This window comes from Musca vetustissima, unplaced genomic scaffold (genome assembly GCF_032173495.1).
Source record: "Musca vetustissima isolate MV318-11 ecotype Yass unplaced genomic scaffold, APGP_CSIRO_Mvet_v1 utg13732, whole genome shotgun sequence".
NCBI lineage: Eukaryota > Metazoa > Arthropoda > Insecta > Diptera > Muscidae > Musca > Musca vetustissima.
In genome coordinates, this window is record NW_026876214.1 from 140,051 (window position 1) to 160,799 (window position 20,749).

General features: G+C 33.2%; 1 protein-coding gene across 3 annotated transcripts in view; it reads left to right on the forward strand.

Annotated features, from left to right (window-relative positions):
• LOC133338780 (potassium voltage-gated channel protein Shab) overlaps positions 1-20,278 on the forward strand; it is a 79,785-nt gene extending 59,507 nt beyond the window's left edge. For 2 of the 3 annotated variants that reach the window (XM_061546885.1, XM_061546886.1), the window contains exons 6-7: positions 4,989-5,102; positions 8,908-8,967. In XM_061546885.1, coding sequence (XP_061402869.1) covers positions 4,989-5,102; positions 8,908-8,961 — 168 coding nt within the window. In that variant the 3' untranslated portion in view covers positions 8,962-8,967. Of the gene's footprint in view, positions 1-4,988; positions 5,103-8,907; positions 8,968-13,036; positions 14,307-16,189; positions 16,384-16,454; positions 16,729-20,048 lie in introns of those variants that run through there. The other variant, XM_061546887.1, reaches the window with a different exon arrangement.
• The last annotated feature ends 471 nt before the right edge of the window (positions 20,279-20,749 follow it).

The window sequence follows — 20,749 nt, forward strand, 5'->3', positions numbered from 1 at the left end:
CCAAAATAATCATGTAAATAAATACACATTTGTCGTGTTACCGTACTGCTGTAATGCTAAATGTTGTAAACAAGAAAAATGTCAAAATAATACAAAAATTAGGGAAACGGAAAACTATAAAAATATCTTCCAATCAGAAGGTAATTTGTGGAAAAATGTTAATATTGAAATCTATGTTTAGAAACACTGCATCCTACCAATTTAGAGGATATAAAAGATATTTTACGCCCTACCAAGATCAGATTATGGGGCTTCACCGGCAATGCGTGTGTGCTACCTTTGAGAACATTGACGACTCCAGTTGTTCTTTTTAGAATGTCGAAGATGTATATTTTTTTGGAGCTGCTGTCTCCTCCTTCGTACTTTATCTGATCTATGTTTATTAATATCCTTACCATCTCGAGTTGAGTCTCCGCCAATCTCTGAAACCTGAGTCTGGAATCCTTAGAAAATCAGTATTTTGCAGATTTCTGTATTTTATAACACTATTTGAATGGAATGGCCAGAAATGCTATAATAGAACTATACAAGTGTTTTGTTATTGTACTGTACTTTGCTGTTGAGGTTGGCAAATGATATTAAATTATTGAGCATACTTTTAGGCGAACAAAAAATAAAAACTGAAATTTTGGGATATTCATTACGCATGAAAACAAAAATATATAAGGTTGAGGAAAAATAAATTCATTATCTTTATATTTTATTTTTTTTATACTTTATTTTTTTTTAGCTCCTGAACGATGTTACGACTGCTAACATGCCAGTCAGCTTCGATTATTTCTCCGATGCGAGGTGCATCTTTAAGATCAAAAATTCCTGAATGGAATCTACGAAACCAAAATTGCACATAATTGGCTGTTACAGCATCGGAACCATAAACACCATTCACAATTTTAGCCGCTTGGCTTGCATTTTCGCCTTTGTCAAAGAAAATCTGTAAAATGTACCGAATTTTCTCTTTGTTCACTTCAATTTTTAACACCCTGTAACTCACAACTGAATGCAAACAGCAAAATATTTTTTTAATGCGAAATGTCACCCTTCCAACGAGCATAAATCCTTTTGATTGTTTGATCCATACTTTAGGAGAAATCTATCAGTACAGCCATCTGGCGAAAAAATAATGGTTTCCATCTTCCCCAACCTAATATATATATTCATATACAGTCCAATTCGGTTAAGCGAAAACGGCTAATTTCAGAAAATATTTTCTCTTAAGATTTTCAATTAAGTGAACTTCGGATAAGCGAAAGTCGTTGCGCTTAAACGAAGTTTTCATTCAATATTTGAAAAATCGTGAAATTTATAAATCATATTATAAATTGAATTGAATAAGAACTTCTTTTATCGTAGACATAAGCTTGGATGGATGGAAAAATGTAGTTTTAGGGCTGCACATAAAAATTTGAATGAATTTCGTCGCCCTTACAAAAATGATAATCTTTCTCTTAAACGGTGCTCGTTTCATATATTTTTGTGTTTTTTCAACAAAAAGTCTTTCTCTTATACAGATTTTTAGTAAACCGGTTTTTCTTTTAAGCGAAGTAAAGTGTTTGAAAATTCATCCGAAATATTAGTTTAAAATTTTTAGTTTCAATTAACCGATTTTTTCGATAAACCGGCGTTCGCTTACCGAATTCGACTGTATATATTAAGGAAGGAAGGAAACATAGCTCGTTTTTCATTTGAAGTACACAACTTTCGGCACGTAGAAGCTGTTAAGTATAATTGACAGTAATAGTATTGTTGATATAACCTCCAATATAACATAGAGTGTAATTTACATTTGTCATTTCGTTTACGACACCTTTCAAAATTTGCATATTACTGCATTACTCCTAGGATGCTTGGTTTCGGATTTATCGGTTCACATTTTTATGTCCACGTGCTGCGGAATGTCGGATTTGGGCCAAAATTTTTTGATTTAATTCTAATCAACTCAACTAATTCTAGAATGTTCTCACAAAATTTCAAGTGAAAGTCTCAACAACTCTTGAAGATATAGCCGATTTTTTGTGCTACCTTCAAGTGACGGCAAGAGGGCTTCTCAACCTTTAAACGCATTTTTCTCGAAACAGGTTTTTACGAATGGCGGGCACGATAACTCAAAAACTAATAATCCAATCGGTTCCAAATTTTTTTATATAGTTTGTGGTCAAAAATAGTCGAATTTCCCAACAACATTTTTTTTTCAAAGGTCCGCCATTTTGTTAATATTTAAGCGAAGTCAATAATCTTAGTTCATACGAGAGCCAGTCATATACTCTTTCTAACACCGTTGGAATTTTCGGAATCCGATGTTCCAGTGATCCGATGTTCCAGTTATCATGCCCGCCATTAGAAATAAGGACTTTTCTTTAATCACCAAAAACAACAACAAAACAACAACAACCAAATTTTGCAAATTACTTTTCTTCTTTTTTAAATCATTAATTATATATGTGTAAAGTTACAAATCATAACATGCATTGGTATTCATTTACCAGACCAATGAAAATCTTGAAAATTTAAAATCGAGAATGGGGGAGGTCCCCTTAAAGAAATTTTGCAATTCAAGAAAAATATGATAAGCGTTTGGTGCCAAGTCCGGACTGTATGGCGGATGTGTGTGGTCTAGCGTTGTCCTGGTGGAACACGACACCTCCTGTTGGCCAATTCTGGCCGTTTCTGGTCAATTGCTATCTTCAAACGGTTCAGTTGTTGACAGTAGAGATCAGAATTTAGCGTTTGGCCATATGGGAGCAACTCATAATAAATAATCCCCTTCCAGTCCCACCAAATGCATAGCAGAACCTTCCTGACCGTTAGTCATGGTTTGGCCACCGTTTGAGGTGCTTCGCCGCTCTTTGACCACGATCGTTTTCACTCCAGTCACCATCCATTTAAGAAATTGGTCTATCTCATTTCGTTTGACCAAGGCTTCGCAGACGGAAATTTGATGCATTCTATTTTTTTCTGTTAATTGGTGTTGCACCCAAACATCCAGCTTCTTTTTGCCGGTCATGTTTTGACTTATGCCTTATTTATTATTATTATTATTATTATTTTTTTTTTTTAAACTAAGGCTAAATACAAAATCAAAGTTTAGTATTAGTCAGCTAAATACTAAACTATAACAACGTTACCTAAAATCCGACGGGGCGTACAAAAATATTCAACTTACTCAAATACGTCGAATCCATATCTTCAAGCAAATAATACAAACCGCAAAACATTTGTTTGAACATTTGTTAAATTAATCCACGTATCTTTAGTTTCCATTCGAAATTTCAAATTTCCAGAATGTTTTGTTTTTGTTTTCAACAAAAGAAAAAAAATGAAAAATACGTTCTGTCAAAGTTGAAATTGTTCAACTTGAAATTTAAATACATAAATACATGTGTTCTATTTTGTGGTGAAAAACGTCGAACGAGCTAGTTGAATTTTAGGTAAGGCTGTAAGATTTCAAAATTAGTTTTCTATTTTTTTGCCATGCCTTAATGCATGGCCAAAAAATACGTAAAAATACACGACAGAATATCTCCATGAATTTTTTCAAGGAATTCTGTGGTTCATTTACTATGTCAAAATTCAACTTAAGGGAACCCTCCATTCTCGATTTTAAAGTTTGTAACTTTGCACATATATTTGAAGTTTTTAAAGTGAAAAAAAAAATAATTTATTAAATTTTGTTTTTATTTTTGTGATAAGAAAATTAGAAATAATACATGTTTCTCTCTCGTATGAACAAGGATTGTTGACTTCGCACACCTATGTTAGGTGGAAAAGAGGGGTGGATGATATAACCACATGTCCAAATATGAGATGGACATACACATAAGCCAAATGAGGCCTGTTGTGCGCTCTAGAGTGGAGAAAATTGGAATTAGTGAAAGTTTAGATTAAAAAAAAACTATGGATCTAGGAGTTCCGTATTTTTTGTGAAATCCTAAGTTAAAAAAACAAACAACGTTAAAAATAATGAAAACATTCACCGTTCGGATAAAAACCATACCTAAATACTCACAGATGAACGTTTCAAAATTTGGTAGCGATTGGATTAAGAGTTTTTGAGTAATCGTGCCCGCCAGTTGTAAAATACTGTTTGGAGAAAACGCACAATAAATCGACTATATCTCCTAGAGTTGTTGAGATTTTCACTTGAAATCTTATAGGAACATTCTTGAATTAGTGTAGGTGTGAATTAAATAAAAAATAGAAAACAAAATTCAATTTTTTGAAAACGAGAATAGAGGGAGTCCCCTTAATATGTTACCGAGTGTGATCTGTACATTAATTACAAAAGTATGTATATGCGCACACATAAATCGGATCGAATGTTATATTAAGCATATCATAAAATTTACGACAATCAGTTCTTTCTTTAGCTCGTTAATTATGATAATCGGAATCGTTTCTATACAAATAATTATATTTTTTTCTAACCATAACTATTTAAATATTTGTATTTACTGCACCTACACATACATTACATATGCCTAAGAAACATAAACAAACATCAACACATACATAGACATGCAAAACATTTCTTTATGATATAGACATTTATTATTAGTGCATTTTGTGCTTGCGCCTATGCACCTGTCCTTGTTCTGACTTTTATGTGCCGATTGTTGATTTCTTGATGTTTATTATTCTTCTTCTTCTTGGTTTCTTTATTCTTTCGTTGTGATGTCTTCTTATTGCATTTTGCATCTCTTTCATTGTTTGATTCATATTTAATGTAACCTCTACATACTTTCTGTATATAAAGTGTTCTCTTTGTTTTTTCTTACATATATTTTTCTTAAAGAAGTTTGCGTATTCGGTTTCCTTCTTCTATACGATTTATTCCTAAATAATATTATTTCCCTATTTCAATTTTGTTTTGAATTGCGCATTAAAGAATATTTATTTCTGTGAATTTGATATTATTTTTATTTCAATTAAGAATTGAATTTTTGCATTTGAGAATGTATTACATGTCCCTTCACACACACATTTTGTAGGAAGTGGCGGAATTGCGACGTCAGGTGGCGCTTGAAAATTTGCAAAATCAACGACTGGACAACTACGATCAGGATGTACCGGTGGAATTCGAATGCTGTTTCTGCACATCAAAGGTATCTAGAAAATGTACAAGTTATACCAGTTGTTCATGCACCACATGAGACGCACCCAGTGTATACTAAGTTGTAAATTGTAAAATTATTTTACAATTGTCCATTCACAGGCACAGTCGTGCCAATGTCATTGTATCTGTGTATAATATAGTGTAAAAATATCTAGGTGTGAGAGTGTCGTTTGGTTTCCAATTATACCATAAGGATAGTATTTGAATTCGGTTTCACAATATTGAGCAGAATTTAATAAGTGGATTGGATTTCCGGTTAATAGTTAATGTCAACCTTACAAATGTTGTTTTTAAAATATTTCATACAATTAAAAAATGTTTGCGGTTTTGATGAATCTTACATATCTGTATTTTAGTTCATTTAAAGCATCCAAAAATCGCACTTCGTAATATTTCCCCAAACCATAAAATAGTATATATTGGTCCAAAATCGACGATTGGTCGTGTCAAATTAAGTAACACTGACCCTAAGCTGTCCTAAAAGAGTAGGTGGAAGTTCCCACCTAACGATGAATATGACACAGAAGATTCAACTGTTGTTGTTGTAAGATTCACTATTAAGTTTAGAGTCATTATTTCGATATGCAACTAACTTTTGATCCACATCCGAATCGTAATATACAGGTAGTGGTAATGTTATATAGTGGGAATAGGTTTTATTAATATTTGTATGCTCTTAAGATTATTATAGTCTTTATCAATGCCGTAATTTACAATTTATTATTCTAAGTCGATATAAAAATGACACTCCCGTTGGGTAAGTACTTTACAAGTTAGATGATAATCCTTAAATCATTGGATTTCGAATATGACAATTTATTTACGCTTTCAAAAATACAGAGAAAAATGGTTTAGAATTATATTTTTGTATTGATTATTACCAATACCATACTGATGTAAGAGTTAATTCTTAAGGAACCGCACCGATACACCCTGCTTACATTTTCCTTGTTTATTGTCATGTCCACAAGACCCGAACAACAGACACATACTCATATAGACGTCTGAGTTGTTTACATTGTCATTGTCCATTAATTAAATATAGTTGTTGTTATTGTCATTGCCATCCATCCAATTTCAACCTGTATGTATATATATAATGGTAATGTGTGTAAATTACGAAATTCAGTTAAGACTTAAGTTGTTATTCAATAATTGATTGAAGCAATTAAGTAATTACTGCGTGTAGATTGTTCTATTCTGTTTTTCTCGCAGTAAATTAACATGCAAACTATTGCAGGATCAAATTTTTACCTTCAATGGCGAAGAATTTCCAATGCATGAACTGGTGCGGCCACCACCGTCGCCTGAAAATTACAGAATTCTAAAACGTATGATAGAAGAGGGTCGCGTCAATCTTTTCTACTTGTGAAGAGAAGAAACTGGTAATAATGTGGAGTTTTTTTACATACACAAAATGTTGTAATTTGTTCCATCGTAGAATGCTGGAGATTATTTAATTTTTAGAGTTGTTTTGAGGTATTTGCTAGAGTTTATACTGTGTTATCCATTTCGTGGCAGTAAAAGTAAATAAAATACATATAAAATATGTTTTCATCATTATAAATTTTAAACTTTGACATTTAAATGAAATTCCTGCGAAATGTTGCAAACATTAATTTTTTTGAGTTAATATTCGAACACTTTCGCGTAGACACATAAAAAAGTATTAAGGGCTAAACAGAATGCTTCCGTTGAGCTGTGTATCGTGTCATGCGTTAACGTTGCAAAAGTTAGACAATGTGAAACTCATTTTGGCGGCATTTAATAAAGCGCACTGACTCACGGCAACGTTTAAACAATTTCACCGTCATGGTTAATAAAGAAAAAGGCGTGGGATGATGTTGCGATTTTGCGGTGCGAAGTTCCGATTTTTTCCTTTATTCAGATTTCCATTCCACTTTTATTTATTTTTTGCCTGCATTTCTTTAAAGCTCGAAATGGATAACCCTGACCAAAAGTATAACGCTGTCTTTTGTTTTTTTTTTTTTTTGCTGGTGACACTGTAGCTATTGTATGTGTTTCCATACCCTACACAGTTTGTAACGCCGCGACATATTGGTCCTAGACCCACCTTTAAGTATACCGATCAAATCTCGTCATATCTCTATCTCGACTAGCTGAGTCGAGATATTTCATTATAATTTGTAAACACGATACGAGTCATGGACCAATCTTCACTAAATTTTGCATGTAGGATGGGTTCTGGCCAATGAAGGCCGCTATTGTTTTTGGTAAAGATCGGATAATATTTGGGGGATGAAATGGACCAAAAACTTTATTTTGTCTGATTTTCTGGCCGCTTCAGAGGTCTTAATTATGGTCCAAATATTTTATATGGAGAAGGGAATCGAGCCAAGGAATAAGAATGCCCGTTTGATAAAGATCGGTCAATATTTGGCGGATCAAATGGATCCTGACTTTTGTGTGAAAAACTACAAAAAAAAACATCTGTATTCTATAACGTATATATTTAGGCCTGAAGGACATAGACCCGTATTTTTTCTATTTTTCCCGTGTCTTGTTACTACATCCCTATATGAGTCTTGGAACAGAAAATTCAAATAAAACACCGATAATACTCCGGCTCAATAAATAAAATGCATTAGTTTATAAGCTCTCTTATGGTATGAATATATTCCAAAATTAAGAAAACTGAATGTTTTTTACGTATTTGGCAATCTCATATATCCAAAGTTTGATCTATGGAGGATTTTTCCTTCTGGGGTTTTCATATTGTCACCTAGACCTTTCATACCTTTTCCATCTATATGAAATCAGACGAACTTATATTTCCCAGCTATCTGAAAATATAAGTCCGAACTAAATCTGAACCAGAAAACTCGATGTGTGACTGATTCCGACTCCTATAATCCACTTGTTAAAAAATATGTCCAATAACATATTGTCACTTATAAACAGAGTACTCTTACTCGTCGACACTATTGCATTTTACCAAAATGGTTTTCGCACTCGGTAACAGATTCTGCCTTACGTTCTTGCTCATTGCACATCCAGAAGCCCAGTTATTCGTACGAGTAACCTATGTGTATACCGAAACACATTTTTTTCTTATTAAAGATCTCTGATCTGAACCAATTGCCCCAATTTCAATAGGATGCGTCCTTGACGAACATGCGCATTTCATATAAGTACGAGGAAAGTTGGAAAAAATAACGGAACATTTCATCGTCAACAAAATATGACCCTCTTTGAAGTGGAAAATTGATATAGCAGTTAATTTGCAAATGCGGATGCAGCATAATTTAACTTTGTGAGGGTACGAACGGCTTTCGCCCCTCAATTAGTTTCGTACATCGTAAAAGTTTTGACTATGTTGGTCATATTTAAATCCCGTGACTTGTAATTTAAATCGCAATTCTTAAAATCGAATATATATTTCTTAATTCCTAGTTGGGCATGTGGACAATGTTCACAAAATTACACATATTAGATGTGCATATGTATATGTTTATATGTCAATCGTTGTCCGTCTGCTTTTCACAGCATTTATGTAGCTTTCGCTTCGGAAAATTCTATCTGGTGTAACTGCTAATTGTCCATCTGCCAAACACATATATATGTATATATATATAAACGAATGGAGCTACCCCTACTCCGTTGTACAGTCGTTGTATATTCGTTAGCATTTTCCAGTGTATATTGCTTTTTGTGTTTTTGTTCCTTTATTTCTTAATTATTATTTGATTTATTTGTATTTGCTCGTTTTTAATTATTTGATAATTATTAAATTATAATTTCATTTGTTTTATTTGTTTATTTTCTTTTTAAAGGGATATCAAAGATGCCAAGGCGAATGTATTCCATTGAGAGCGAATAGCGTTTGAAAATCTTTGAAATATCGTAAAATTACAAAAACAAAATTGTGCTGATAACTACATTCTAAGGCGTGACCACGGGTTTATATATTTTTTGTACTTTTTATAACAAAAACCTCAACGGACATCAAAGATGTTACCATACGATATCTGGTATAAAAACATATATAGATGAAATATTTATTTTTATTTTTATTTTATACTTGAATATTTAGTTTAATAGTTAATGAACATCCAATTTTCTAATGTGAAATTTTATACATTTTAAGAAAATATAATATTTTAAACAAGATGTAAAACGTTTTCAAAATAAGAACGAGATACTGCATAAACAACAAATATAAAAGACAAACAAAAATTCAAAGAATTTTTGTGAATATCTTTTCATACGTTTTTTACGTAATTAGTAATTACACATAGTTTACATTACATTAGTTTTTTAGATACAAAACCTATTACGATGTACATTAATTGAACAAAATTTGGAAATGTCAGAAGATGCGGCAATTGCGCTTGCATCGAATCCAACTGAAATTCACACATTCAACATTTCGATATTTTGAAACACATCCTAGTTATCACTAAGCGAATATATACGTACGTAGTTAAAATAATATTAATTTGAATTTATTTTGAAATGAAATTGAATGCTTTAATTGACACTATAAGTTGTTCTTGAAGAAAACAAAGTATTTTAAATGTAATTTCCTTCATGTAATGTTTTATTTTTGTATTATTTTTAAGTTTATTATTTTCTTAGTAATGGAATTGTTTATGTTTATTTAGATTTTTTAATAATAAAAACATATAAGCAAATGTAAAACGAATATGATTTTTTTACATATATGGAATATTGGATTCTGCTTATTAAATTGTAGGTGATGAATATGGATATTTTATTGAACATTGAAGTTTCGTAACAGTTTAGACCATTTTTACAAGATGCATCAAAAATTTTTTGAAAATTCTATAATGAGGATATTATGCGCATTTCAACCGACTTAATAGTTTATTCTGATTTTGGTCATTAATGGAATGTTAGAAAGATGCAAAAAAATTTTTTTTTTCGAAATTAAACCTATAAGTGTACAATAAGTGCAAAACTTTATTAAATTAAGTTCTAACTGTTCTAACTGTTGGGAAGGTGTGGAATTTGATATGTATTACAGGTTATGTGTATTAAAAGTACTAAACTGGTACTATTTGCATTTAGTTTGGCGTCTTCAAATGGCATCCTAAAAATAGGAATTATGATTACCTTTCGAGTACAGGATTTGGGCAGCATTTAAAATCGTACGTATGCGTACGAAATGTGCTATGTTGTACTAAATTTGGTTGAAGTTGGATTTCGGTCAAAAGTAAGAGCAGGAGCCTTGAAATTGGGAATTAAAATGGAATGTAGTTTATGAAATTAGGAAACTGCTGGTTCAGTATGAAAAAAGTCATTGAGGAGAAAATTTTGTAGGCGTACGTCCCTGGAGGCTATACCTATACTGTGAGGTGCTATCCTTAATTGAGGACCGATATAGCTCAACTTCGAACCTAATATTTTTGCATTACAATACTTTCCTTCATGCTAAATATTAAAAATATCAAAAATCCGTAGGTATCGTAGGCAGGGTTTTATCTCGATATCCTCCGATAATAGAATGATTACAACAAATAGCAGAATCGGCAAAATTGTCTTATAATGACATACTTTCGAGTGCAGACTAACCATAAACGCGGACCAAATCATATAACTATTTCAATTAAAAAGGGGGTTATATGGGGATTAGGTGTAGTCCCCGAATATTATTATTTTTTGGAAGGGTGATTTGTTACGATATAAGACTACAATAAACCAAATTACAGCGAATTCTGTTGAAAAAATTACCTATATATATATAATTGTTTGTGGAAAGATTTACTATCAAATAAGAACTCAAATTAATAAAACAAACAGCCAATTCGTTTGAAAAATACTCTCAAAGCTCCAAAATACTGTAATGGGTACTATTCCTAAACGTGGATCAATATAGCCCATCTTCGAACTTGACCTGGCTGCAGACAAAAGACTACGCAATTATGTCGATCTATCTCAATTCGTTTAGAGGCTGGAGTGATAACAACAGACTGTCGAACATGGCTAAATCGTTATAAAATTTTATTCTGATCAAGAATATATATAATTTATAGGGTCGGAAATGATTATTTTGATGGGTTACAAACGGAATGACAAAATTAATATACTTTCCATACAATGGTGAAAGGTATAAAAAGTACTGAATATAGTACAATTTGGATCTATGAGCTGGGATCCTGAAATTATTAAAATTACTGTTGTAGTGTAGAATAAAGGAAGTTTAGGAAAATCGTTCTTCGTCTTCAAAAGGTAATGAATGGTACTCAATTTGGTTTTTCGTAAAGGGATAGGACTAGAATCCTTAAATGTTGATTCTAGTCCTATCCGTTGTAAAATTCGTACTTATGAGTTCGAAAAGTCCACATTTGGTACAATCTGGACGTTGGTTGCAACAAAGATTACCAGCGGAGTGTATGATTGAGGTGAATGGTACCAAATCTTGTATAGTTTAGATTTGGGTGAATAGATAGAGCTGGAATTTAGTTGAAGTGTAGGATGGAGCTCCCTAATTGTAAATGTTAGTAAGTGTTTTGATGAAGACGGATAAAAACATTTACATTGCATTAGCTTAGCTTAGAATTACTAGGGTTACCTTATTTATTACTGGCATCAACACTAGTTTCACCCTTTCAGTGTTTTTGTCGAATATATTCGACATTTAAAATTACACTCTTTCTTTGCAATTTTTCGGTTATCCTATGTACCGTTACAATTGATGTTTTTGTTGAAAGACAGAAGTTATGTTCCTTTATATGATTATAAATACAAAATTTTAGATTTTTATTCCGACAAAATTTTTTTTTACACTGAAAGGGTTAATTGTTTTATTCACGTCAGAGGCTGCGTTATTTGATAATTACTCAAAAAAGTATCGTGCTAACTCGGGCAGTCGATCTATGAGCCCTATCGACCGAGTCATCGATGACGAACAAATTCCAAAAAGTACTCTGAATGAAGTGATCGACTGTTTTTCGACAAAGATTGTCATGTGGCCAATGATCCGGTGAAAAACGAAGTAGACAATATGAGCTCAAAACAAGCACCGCTTCGACTAACTCAAACGTGAAATTAATGCATTATTATTATGCCTGAAATTTATATCGTAGACCTCGTATTTGTCTGGTATCAAAATCTCATCCAACCACAACTTTTTTTTACAAATATTCGGTTTTACAGAACACAACACAACCACAACTTTTTTTACAAATATTCGGTTTTACAGAATATATTAATTAACCAATTTCACTAGAATTATGTTTATTGTTATAGTTCGAATATACCTCAATCTAACAACGTTTTCGTAGATCCAGATTTATTATAACCCATTCTGAATCTTCGGAATCAGGATACAAAAACCAACCGAAATTTGAATGTAAAGAAATACTCATATCAGTATAATTCGTATAGGATTCAATCTTCAAAAAAATTGTTTATAGTATATTTAATCTACATACCAATAACTACAAACAGCTGCCAACAACAACAACAAAAAAACTAAAATTATATTTACATTGAAACTCATTGAATAATTATATAAGGTAAGTTGCCCATAAATTTCCATAAAGTTTTTTCTTAGCTTGTCACGCTTGATTGATATGCTTTCTGCACAGAACTTGTATATAAAATTTAATTTTGTTTCAAAAAATAAAAACACAAATAACACTACCCCATAAATAATTTTTAGATATTCCTTTAAGGGTTATAAATAACAAACAAATGTGTCCAAAATGCAATTTAATAATATTATTTCCCTTATGAAAATCTTCTTAAATTCGAAACTTAGTTCTGGGCATTTTAACACAAGCTGACGTAGTTTGTCCAAGAATTTCCCCTGTACATTACTTATTCAAATAGTTTAAAATGTGCTGAACCTGGTGCCGATATTAAACTCAAGAAATACTCCTTCCGTCGCTATGGCTCCCTTCTAATCGATCCACTTGTTTCATTTGTGTGTTTCAGGATTTCAAGGAATTTACAGATGCCGAAGGTGTTATCTCACTTCCAACATCGGACTTCCATAAACCGATTTGTTATGAAATGCGACAAGCGGCCAATCGTCAGCTGCAACAATCGCTTCCATTTGGTGGATTTCCAATTGCCGCATCGCCACCTGCTGTGCCGGCAATACCGCCCGCATCGGCTGCAGCTTTCATATCCAACCAATTGCAAATGGGTAGCGGTGGTATTGTGACCGCTTCCACGGGTACAACGCAAAGCGAACTACTGTATTCGGCCGGCAGCGGAGGTGTTGTGCGCACATCACTGCCATACACTGCCACCGGAGGCCTTGCGCCCATATCGCAATCCTCGTCGACGTCATCGTCGTATGGCACAACGACGTCGACTACAATCGCGCTGCCATTAGATACGTCTCTGAGATATCCACCGTATGTGAGCAGCAGTTCCACTGTCATCAATAATTTCAATCACAATTACAATAACAATTTCAATACAACATCTCTGGGAACTTGCCATCCGCTGCCAATGAGCACCAGCCAACAAGGTGTGACAGCACTGGGGAACAATTTCAGCAACAATAATTTGAATAACAATTTCAATAATAACAATGCCGATCTGGCAAGCGTAGATAGTTCGGACACCTATGCCAGTTGTCAAACCCACCCATTCCTGTCACAGGGCGACCTCACGTCCGATCTGAACGACGAGGTGTGTGCCCTGGACATAGACATGGATAATTTGTATATAAATCCACTGGAAAAAGACTCGGCTGGTAACACAACTACCGGTTATATGGTGGGTCTACCGCCGACGCCATCTTCGGGCCAGATACGGGCCCATGTGAAAAAGAGCGCATCTGGTGATACGGCTTTGCGAAATTTGGCAGCTGGTGGTCTAAGTCCCATGGATGATGTCTATCAAAATTTCGACGCACACGATCGCGGCAGCCACATTAGCCTCAACGAGAATCCAGTGCCAAAGCATCGCAAAACGCGATTCCAACAGAGTTTCTCAGCAGCGGCAATGCCATCGTCGTCCTCCTCCTCACATTCCACCACCGGCCCCGCACAGATGTCGAAACCACGAGCCCGTTTCGATGACTCCAAACTGTCGCAGGAGAATCTAGGCAGCGACAACAGTCCGGCCAGTACCACTACCACCACCACCAGTAAAAAGAAGCGTTCATCGTTTATGCCCGGCAAGAGTTTAGCCACTGCCACCAAACTAATAAATCAGCATCTTTTCGGCATACAAAATGTTGGACCCAAAGGTAAGATCAATCAGTCGCATTTGTTGAGTTTCGTTGTGTACATTTTCTGTGAATATTCCGTTTGCTTTAATTGAAAAGTTGGACAATTAAAAACGACGCGAAACGTTTTGTGTAAATTTTTGTATTTTAATCTCTCGAAATATTGAAATGAATAACAACCAAGTTTTTTTTATCAATTTTGAAAAATTAAGCATTGAGACCGGCATATATAAAAAAACTAACCTCAATTTACTAACAATAGGCATTTGTAGTTAAATCTTTTGAAGGGCTGATTACTAGAAAATCAAATTAAATTATTTTATGATGAAGATTTCTCACATTGGGAATGATGTTTCGATACAACTCTACTTTGTCTTTAGGATCAATATTGCTCACAAGCTATCAATTAGTAATAAATATTTTCCATGCCAACATTATTATTGTTATTATTGACGCCCTGAACAAAAAGCGAAAGTTTCGACAATTTTATGCCTCCCTAATTATGTAAATACGAGAGGTACTACATATATATATATATATATTTCTGGCCAAAAATAAACATCCGAACAATTATGATGAAACATGATATTAATGTTTTTCGAAACATTCGATCGAAGCACTATTTCCACTTCGATGTGAACCCTTTAAAACATTATTTCTGAACGCATCAACAGCTTCTTCTGGTGCCAAAAATAGTTGATCATTGAGAGCCAGTCAGGGCTGTTCGGCGGATAACCCATGCTCAAAAAGGAATTCCTCCGAAGACATTAGGCAGATCTTTTAAAGCAACACGATCGTATGTTTTGAAAATTTCTTTACACTCATTGGCATGATAATAAGAATTGACCGAGGATTGAATTTATTATTCACACTGATACACGATGGCGCTACATTATCACATAAAACTTATAGTTTATCGATTTACTCTAGTCGTGATAATCCACTTTGAATGCTGTCAAAAATATTCACGACTTAATTCATCGTTTTCTTTTAAATTAAAACTGTAAACAACACAACACATGGCCGTACGTATGATTATTCTAAAAAATGTTATCGTTCAAATGGAAATTTCAGACGGTGCCAGTGCCTAGGCCAGAAAAAATATATAATAGCCCTCGTAACAACCGATTGCTGTTGTCAAACATAGTTTCTAAACCCATTATTAAAATAATTGAATGTAATTGAATTCCAACTGTTTGCCCTGTTTTAACGATTAGAAATGCGTTGACCACGGATTGGCCCTTTAATTTTAAATAATAATTAACATATACATTTGTTGGCATTGAAAAATGTAAAATATTGAAGCATTTTTACATTAGATGGATGCCGAACTTTTGTGAGAATTTTCATATAGCTATATACACGATCTAGATGGTCTTCTTGTCCAGATTTCGAGCTACCAAAACCTTCACATAAACGGATTCCCATTATCCCTAAACAAATCAATACAATCCAGTTTCACGCTCTATTTTATATTTTGGATTCCCGATGATAAAGGAAAACATTCTTCAATTTACCAATATTTTGCTGATCACAATATTTTATTGAATGTAGCAAAATCTGAAATGCCATTCTAGTTTGATGGCTTAGAATGCTACAAGTAAAATTTTCGAATGTAGATCAAGACATAATGCAAATCCTCCATCCAACTTGAAATATGTATTTTTTAAATATGTACATGTGTAATTTCCAGTTGAAATTCTTGGTTGTCAGTGCTATGTAAAGTATATTGTTTTGTCAGAGTTGCATTCATTTGTAAATATTGACTGATTGATGTATCTATAAGCTTGTATGTATTTATTTTTTAATGTATATTTTTTAATGGATCTGCCTCGATATACCTATCTATCCATATATGTATGTATATACGTTGGTGTTGTTTTTGCTTGCTTGTAATTATTTAGCCAAATTTGAAAGTAAACATTCCTCATCGATAGAATCAATAGATGCATCACCCAATTTGGACCATCATCGCCGATCTAAATCAATTCTCAAGAATAAATCGGATGTGTCTCGAGTACTGGCGGATCCGGAAAGTGAACGTCTGCTGGCGGACAACATGTCTGGTTCAGGTGTCTCTGACAATGGCACAGTAATGGTAAGTTACCCTTACAATAAACCATTCCTCTCTTTGCGGATACACTAATCTTTGGCATTTCTATTTGACAGGGCGAATCAGGCAGTGATTACTCACCGAATAAATTACCTCATTCAGTTTTAGCTAAGTCAATATCCCCACCACCCCTTAGGCATCGAACCCTAATGCAACAACGCTCAGGCCCGGCCACATTACAATCGAAGCCGACCAAATTTCAAACACCTCGCTATCCAGCAGAGGAACAGGCTCTACGACAGGTAAAACCAGTTCTGTCACGTGCTGGCGCCGCTGCACATCTGTCCGGAGACAGTCGTTATGACTCAACGAATAGAGACAGTAGTTTAGGTAAATATGCCAAAAATAACTAAAAATAAAAAATAAAGAAAATCAAAAACTCCCAAAAGAAGTTTGATTCAAGCAAACAAAAAAATGAATTTATAGCGACTTTACAACTCCACTAAAACTAATACCAAACTTCTATTTTCAATTAAACAAACAATTGTGAATGATCGATCATTTGTTCCATTCATCCGTCAGTCATTTTCGATGCTGCATTTTAAGTGATACCCACCATCTTTGAAGCATGTCTCCTCCCTCTCTATCTCTCTGCCCGTCTGTGAATATTCTACAGTTATGTTGGTTATGTTTTTGTGGAATTCCCTAATATTTGATGGTACATTTCTTGTATGTCGTTGTTGTTTTTTCCAGCAAGTCTAATTTGTAAGATAATAGAAAGCACAGTAAAGTCTTGTTCTGTTGCACTTATTATCACGGCCACTGTTAATTAGTTGCACATACTCACCAAAAGAAAAAAACCGCAATACATTTACATTTTTCCTTGTGCTGTCCTATACTTACCAGCTAATAATAAGAATTTTCATTTCACAATTAATAAATACTTTTTTCATTTTATTGCCATCAACTTAAATCAAAACTAACCACAAATTCGGAATTTTATGTACATATATATACAACAACTGTTCATTTGTTTTGTATATATAAATATTAATTACAGATATATGTATATTAACAAAATTACATCACACAAGTAAGTGAATTACAGGTGAAAGCAAACTTAATCTAAGCTATGTTGAAATACATAAATATATATATTTTTTCAATAATTAATATAATACTAGTTTAACTATAAGAATTATTTCAATTATTAATTTGAATATTTTTATTTAAGTACAAATCGAAAAAAATAGTTTTGTTTTAGGTAAAATATATAAAATATAATATCTTGACATCAAATTAAAGTACGTTGTTTGTCGACATATTTGAAATAAAAAATTTAGAGATTCTTTGTATAAAATTTGACACGAAGGAATTCGACTTAATTTTCAAAGAAAATAAACAAATTAACCAGTACGCATAAAATATATAAAATAGGAATGTGTTGTAATCCCAAGTATGTACGGATGAAATCAGTATCAGTTATCTGAAATCAGTTACAGTTAATTTAGCCAGGTCCATCATAAAAATTATGTCAGGTTCGAAAATTTAATTAGTGTATACGACGATTTTGAATGCACTTTGGAAAATGAAAAACATTGATATTTTTCATACAAAATTTCCACGTCTTTTTAGTTTTTCCAAACCTCCAAATTCGGAAATAATATAAGTCTAATATGATATGATAAGTATATATATTCTTTTATCAGAGTAAATTCTGCAGTGTGCATAAAGAGACTTCAATATGTAATATAGAGTTTTGCAATTCTATGTCTCCTAGGATGTTTGATACTAAAAAGGAAATACGATTTTGAAGGTATCATCTGTATTTTAAAACATAACCCTATCCCAAAATCCGTGGGAACATTAAGGCATTTTATAAATTCTAACCGCATTTTATAAACGAAAAGTCTAAAAATTCGCATTGACAGATTAAATACTTGCAGAATATTTGTAAATAGAGACATTGTTTCGATATAGACCCAATATGAATGCCTGCCGTTTTTTTTTTTTTTGGTTTTTTATGATTCTAATCCCATTTTCCAACGCCGGTTTTCGCAGTTTAAAACAAATATGACATAAATTACAAATTTCTGATAACCAAGGTAACTACGTTTGGAAAACCTTGACTTATAATGAACATATTCTGGGGAGAATTCTTTTCCCTACCATGAATCTGGAATACCTATACATTTTAAATTGACCCATGTCATCAGATATGGGAGTTATACTATGATAATTACAGGTGCCTGCGTATTTCGATTTGGTTACTATTACCATTATCACACTAGAGGGTAAAACTGTCGCGAGGATAGGTATAAAAGTTGGCATGAGTACCCGGTTATGGTCCAGAACGACAACTACAAATTTCGGTGACGTTCAGATGATATTTAGGTAATTCAACGGCCCAAAAACGTTTTCTGTATGAAATTAGTGTTCGGTGGTAGTTGTGTTGGATAGGATATGGTCGTCCGACAATACTGACAGCTCACTGGTTTTATTTATGCAGGTCTTGCAGCAAATGAGCAATACCAATGTATTGATTATTTCCTGCACAGATGTATGTCAGCCTCTAAAAATATGGTATGCCAAATTAGAACCCTTTCGAATGGATAATGCGTTTAACACATTAAATATACCGGTACTACCTATGGGTGCTATAACAAAACGTGGACTTATACATCCAATTTGCAACACCAACCAACCTAGGATGAAGATTCGCTGTATGCAACATTGCTGATAAAAGAAGCAGAGTTTATGAAATTGTGAATTTGCGTTACTAAAAGTTTATCAATTCGGCCCTCCACCATTAAATTAATCCCATAACAAATTTGACAATCCGTCTGTAGCAATTTAAAATACTGACATGGCTAAATCAATGTAAGATTTAGCCATATTTTCGATAATACTTGAAGCTTTGCAATCATTCTTATGATGTTTGGAGTTTGACACAGATTCATATACACATTCCGCATGATTCTCGATTTTTTCGAGATTTCGGCCACGTGTATTAGTAATATGAGAATTAGGCACCAACTTTTGGCATAACAATATAGACAGATTTTCGGTATTTCAAAGCCAGTGCAGCACTAAAATCTTTAACCAATTGGTACCGCAAAAATCCAATAGCTGGGCTTTGAATTATTAGCTAAGGTTTTGTTGAAACAAGGTTTAAAGTTTATAGACTTGGGATGATGTTTTTATTTTAATTTTTGTTATTTGGGGTTTTTATTTCTCAAAGTGAAGTAAAACTTTCTTACAGATAATATTCAATATGGATATACGTTTTGTTGGCTCCCGGTCCCGGTCAATATGGATATACGTTTTGTTAGCTCATTTTATTCATGTTCCCCACCGATCCGGTATTTTTGCTAGATAAACCTAATGCCATTACCGCGTAATGATGTTAATACAACATGACCTGTTTTCGAAATGGATATGAATGTGGATAATTCAACATAGCTAAAATTAATATTGTTTACACCTTGTTTCTCTTCCTGCATCACATCATACCTAAAGCATTGCTTTACCGCTTTTTATACATAATATTGAAATCGCTTTTTATTTAACATATATACTGATATAGCTTAAGACAATACACTCACAATTGGCTTTATATAAATATGCATTAACAATTAACATACAATTGTGAACCCGAGAATTAATATTTCTTTTGACTAATGGATTTTTTTTGGATAAAACATTCACAGATTCCGAAACAACATTTACATCGAATGTTAATTTACGTGGTGAAACTGCGGATAGTGGCAATGACGGCAGCGGAGATGCTGGCGGCTCCAGTGACGAGAACCGTTCTTTACTACAACGTGATAACTCCAATGAACGCAACGAGGACAAAGATGACGCCAATGGTTCAAAGGCGTAGCAATTAATTCATTCTAAATCCAAAAGGGACTAAAGTCCAATGCAAAGCCAAGGGAGCAGTCATGGCTGCAAATGACCCCGACAACTATCTCCAATGAAACTTAAATACACACATACAAATTAGAAACCAATTTGAAATGTCAAACAGAATGTGAATATTGAAAAGCAATGAACAGTATTTTAGTCTGATTAAATGTTAATTTTTTAACAAAGGTACTTACAGAAAGAAATTCTTTAGTTACAACTACAGCAACAACAACTATTGTATAAATCAAATTGATATACCAAACTATCTATACAATATATATTTACCGTATATATATATACATATTTAAATAGAGAATCCCATTAGCAACCAACTAACAAACCGCAAACAAATTGGAAACGTGTAAAATATGTAGTTAAGCTTGAAATATTGGAATCAACAAAACAAAAGAAAAACAAATTGTACCGAAACCCCAAAACGAAACAATGAAACAAAAATCTTAAATCAATTTTCAAATATTATACAGCTTCACTGTTTTTT